The sequence below is a fragment of the Poecilia latipinna genome, unplaced genomic scaffold (genome assembly GCF_001443285.1).
Source record: "Poecilia latipinna isolate Pla-1442-1.1 unplaced genomic scaffold, P_latipinna-1.0 Scaffold58, whole genome shotgun sequence".
In the NCBI taxonomy this organism is placed as follows: domain Eukaryota; kingdom Metazoa; phylum Chordata; class Actinopteri; order Cyprinodontiformes; family Poeciliidae; genus Poecilia; species Poecilia latipinna.
This window is the reverse complement of record NW_015112674.1, coordinates 641,208-644,786: the sequence shown is the minus strand read 5'-3', so window position 1 is coordinate 644,786 and position 3,579 is coordinate 641,208. Positions and strand designations below refer to the sequence as shown.

At 41.8% G+C, this 3,579-nt stretch overlaps 1 protein-coding gene across 2 annotated transcripts in view; it reads right to left on the bottom strand.

The window, feature by feature from the left end:
* Nucleotides 1-1,437: 1,437 nt before the first annotated feature.
* Nucleotides 1,438-3,579, bottom strand: part of LOC106961777 (cytohesin-3-like) — a 42,099-nt gene continuing 39,957 nt past the window's right edge. The window contains exons 10-11 of one of the 2 annotated variants that reach the window (XM_015055775.1): nucleotides 1,812-1,883; nucleotides 1,438-1,693 (exon numbers count right to left, since the gene is read on the bottom strand). In XM_015055775.1, the coding sequence (XP_014911261.1) occupies nucleotides 1,535-1,693; nucleotides 1,812-1,883 (231 nt within the window). In that variant the 3' untranslated portion in view covers nucleotides 1,438-1,534. The remainder of the gene's footprint in view (nucleotides 1,694-1,811; nucleotides 1,884-3,579) is intronic. The other variant, XM_015055786.1, reaches the window with a different exon arrangement.

The following is a 3,579-nucleotide window of genomic DNA, read 5'->3' as shown; positions in this document are numbered from 1 at the left end:
GTCCAAACCGACGGGCACACTTTGGCAGGCCCCTTAAAATTTCTGTGGAATTTTCTAGTTTAACAGATATACATCTGTCAGTGCTAAGAGGCTCCGTAACATCATTACTGAATGGGAGAATGGAGTAATATAATTTTCTGCTCTGATATCGATTGTATGTGCAAGTGAATCTGACTGGAGGAAAGCCAACGCAGCTAATCAATAACACACCGAGTCCAATTTACAGAAACATTTCCACTGCTCCCCCCACTGGATAACAAGGCAGCTGTTGGACCTTTGGTACCTTGCAAAAGTATTCAAACCACTTGAATATTTCTTATTTAGTCACATCTGTAGTAGAAGCTTCTCAGACACAACATAAATTGTGTGCACTTACATTAGCTGAATTCTTTATTTGCACCGTAATGTGTCACCAAGGTGGCGCTTGACGCAACGTGTGAAGGTCAGCAGACCAAGATCAAGATCGAGATCGAGACTGCTCTATGCATGAAGGTTTTATGTGATGGACCAACACAAGGTAGTGCAGAGTTATGAAGTGGAAGAAAAATGATACATCTTACATCTGAAAAAACTATTGGAGTATCAGATTATCAGTAATCTGATACTCCTAAATGAAATTCAGGGCAACCACTTCCCTTTAGACGTCACCTAATTAGTCAAAGAAAGAGTGTGAACCAACTCTTGTTCTTATTGGTCAGAATTAAATAAATGTACTCACCAATTTGCAAATTGGATGCAGGCATTTAAAACAACTTTTGCGTTTTAGATCAACAATGGTTTACACATCTCTTTTCTATAAAAACTACATTGTTTATTAATTGTTTGATTCAAATATTTCACACTTATATTATTGTTTACCAGATACAAAAAAATCACTATTATATATCAGTCAAAGTCCAGACTTAAATCCAAATGGGAATCTGCGATAAGACTTGATGTTACCAGAAGCTCCTCATCCAATCTGACTGAGTTGGAGCTAATTTGCAAAAAGGACAGGCAAACGTTTCAACCTATGGATCCTGCAGCTGTACTTGGATCCACCGTTCTCTCTCCACTTCAGCTACACGCTGCTTTGTGTTGGTCCATCAAGGAAAATCATAATAAAACACACTGTAAGTTTGTGTTTGTAATACAACACAAAGAGGCTTCGGTTTAGTTGCGAGGTGCTGTGAAGTGTAAACACCTCCAAGGATGCATTCAGGTGCTTCTTTCTGAGGCTCTGTTTGGATTGTTCTCTTTGCTTTTGAACTCAAAGGGAAGTGACCTTCTCTAGAAGAGCAGGATTACCTCTAAGTGTTATCTGCATGGAAGTGTGAGAGGTGGATTTACATTTAGCCACCAGCCTGCGTGTGTGTGTGTGTGTGTGTGTGTGTGTGTGTGTGTGTGTGTGTGTGTGTGTGCGTTCCTGATTACGGTCCCTATCAGTGTGAGTGTTTGTTTCTCCCAGTGTGAAGGTCAGACATGTGAACGTCTCATGTGGGCGCTGGCTAAGTGCCCCCTGAGTGGAAATGGATCCGCGCCAACAAGCCGGGTCTTACTTGATGGACTTGATCCACTCCTCCTTCTCCTCCGGGGTTGGGGCCGATATCCTGTACACCACGTGGTTGCCCTCCACCACTCGCCCGTCTGCCTCTGTCTTGCAGGCCTTGATGACCTGACCTTTGTGGCTGGGATTGTAGAGCTCAAAGCAGTTCTAGGAAGACATCAGAAAGGCACGGTCAGCGTTTCACAGAAACAAACTGAGAAGAGATATTTCAGTAAATCTTGTTTAGGCAAAAAGAGGTGCTTGGACTACTAGAGTTGTTCCGTACTGGTTTCCTGGGCTCGTCCACCTCTCTAATGCTCAGGTTTTCAAGGGGAATAATTCCGCGAGGCTCTTTGTCCTGAGGAGACGAACAAAACACCGAATCAGCATCAACATATTGTTCGTTTTGTGAATGCATTTGTCTCCATTTATAATCAAAACCAGGAAAACATCTGATTATAAAGCAGCTATATGCTCCACATGAAAGTATTTTTCAAACGTTACAGCGTTGCTTCTGCTTTGGTTGTGAATGTAGCTTCCTTTTTTTTAATGTAGATTTTCAAGTAAAATTATATCAAAAGACAAACTTTAAATACCTGAACATTAATAGAAAAAAGAAAATAACTGACCAAAAAAAGGAGGTGGGTGGTAACCACATTATTACCTAGGCTCATAAAATACAAATCCATCCTTTATTTGAGTAGCATAACGTCACACTGAAATGTTTAGACAAATTGGATCTTTAACAGGGAAGGATTATGTGTCTTCCAACCACATAACTCCATTTTACAGCACAATGTTACGCTGAGTTGTTCTAAAAATGCTGTTAATATGAGACATGACTTAAAAGAAATTTGACTTTGTAGTGCAATGCCTTGAAATTGGGCCTCTGTCTCTTTAAAAATTCCTGCCTTTCTGAAACTCCATCTTCAGGATGTTATCACAGCATGGCTCCTCTATGAACCCTTTAACAAAGTTTTTAGCAGCATTTCACTGAGAAGTAGCTCTTATAATGAGATGAGCAGTTCCACCAGGTGTTTGCTAATTGCTACTTGCTAGTCTGAAGGAGCTGAGTGGAGGAGGGCTGCTCTGTGAGTCGGAAGCTTGGAAACTGCAGCTCAGAGGAGGAGCTTTGTCCCTGAAGGCGGGGCTATGTCCACCCAGGGGTTTTTCACAGCTGAATGGTTGCCATTGGAGAAGAAAGGATTTCTCAAACATGAATGGAAGAATCAAAGCAATACTCCAGGTCTGATTTTGACGAGAGAATAAGTTATAACATGATGTAAAGCTCAAAAAGTGGGTTTAACAAAATACTTACGGCCCCTTGAATTTCTTAGTTGAGTCTTTTTTCTGTCTAAATATTCTCAAACTAAAAATATTGGGAGTTTCTTGAGAATGAGAATGTTCTGCTGCAAGAAAATATAGGTTAAAATAATCATTAAAAAAATCATACCCAATGCACTTCTATGAAGCATTATTGCTCCTTTACTTTGAGGAGAGTCTGACTGAACCAAAAACCTGCCGAAGGTCAGCCTTCATTCTGGTCACATAGGGGACAGCCCCTGGGGGAGATGTAACCCTGAGCTCCACATTCATTCTGGTTGCTGTAGTGACGACAGCCGCCTGTCTTTACTGTTGTAGAGTGATTGTGTTTCTCTGTTTTTCAACTGGCTGTGAGGCAGATTCCCCCTCAGGGACAGAGGCTGGCAGCTGGCTCAGTGTGAACCGTGGACCCCCACCACCTCCACAGGCGCTGGTGTACGCTGGGGGATTCCAGGCTGTGGGGATGGGGGCTAGGGGGAGGGTTGTGTCTTTGCAATGCCAGATGTGTTGCTGTGGATTTTGCAGATGTTTCCAATTGAAGTCTCATGTTAATTGCAGGAGTGTGGCTCATTTAGGTCCAAAGGGACACATCTGACAAATAGTAAGCCTGGAGGGCAAAGACTTGTGCCACTGTCTTTTATGATTCTGACATGGAAAAGATTATTTTTCTTTTTGTTGTTGCACCAAATTCTTTCATATAGCCTTTTGAGGATTGAGATTTAAACAGAATT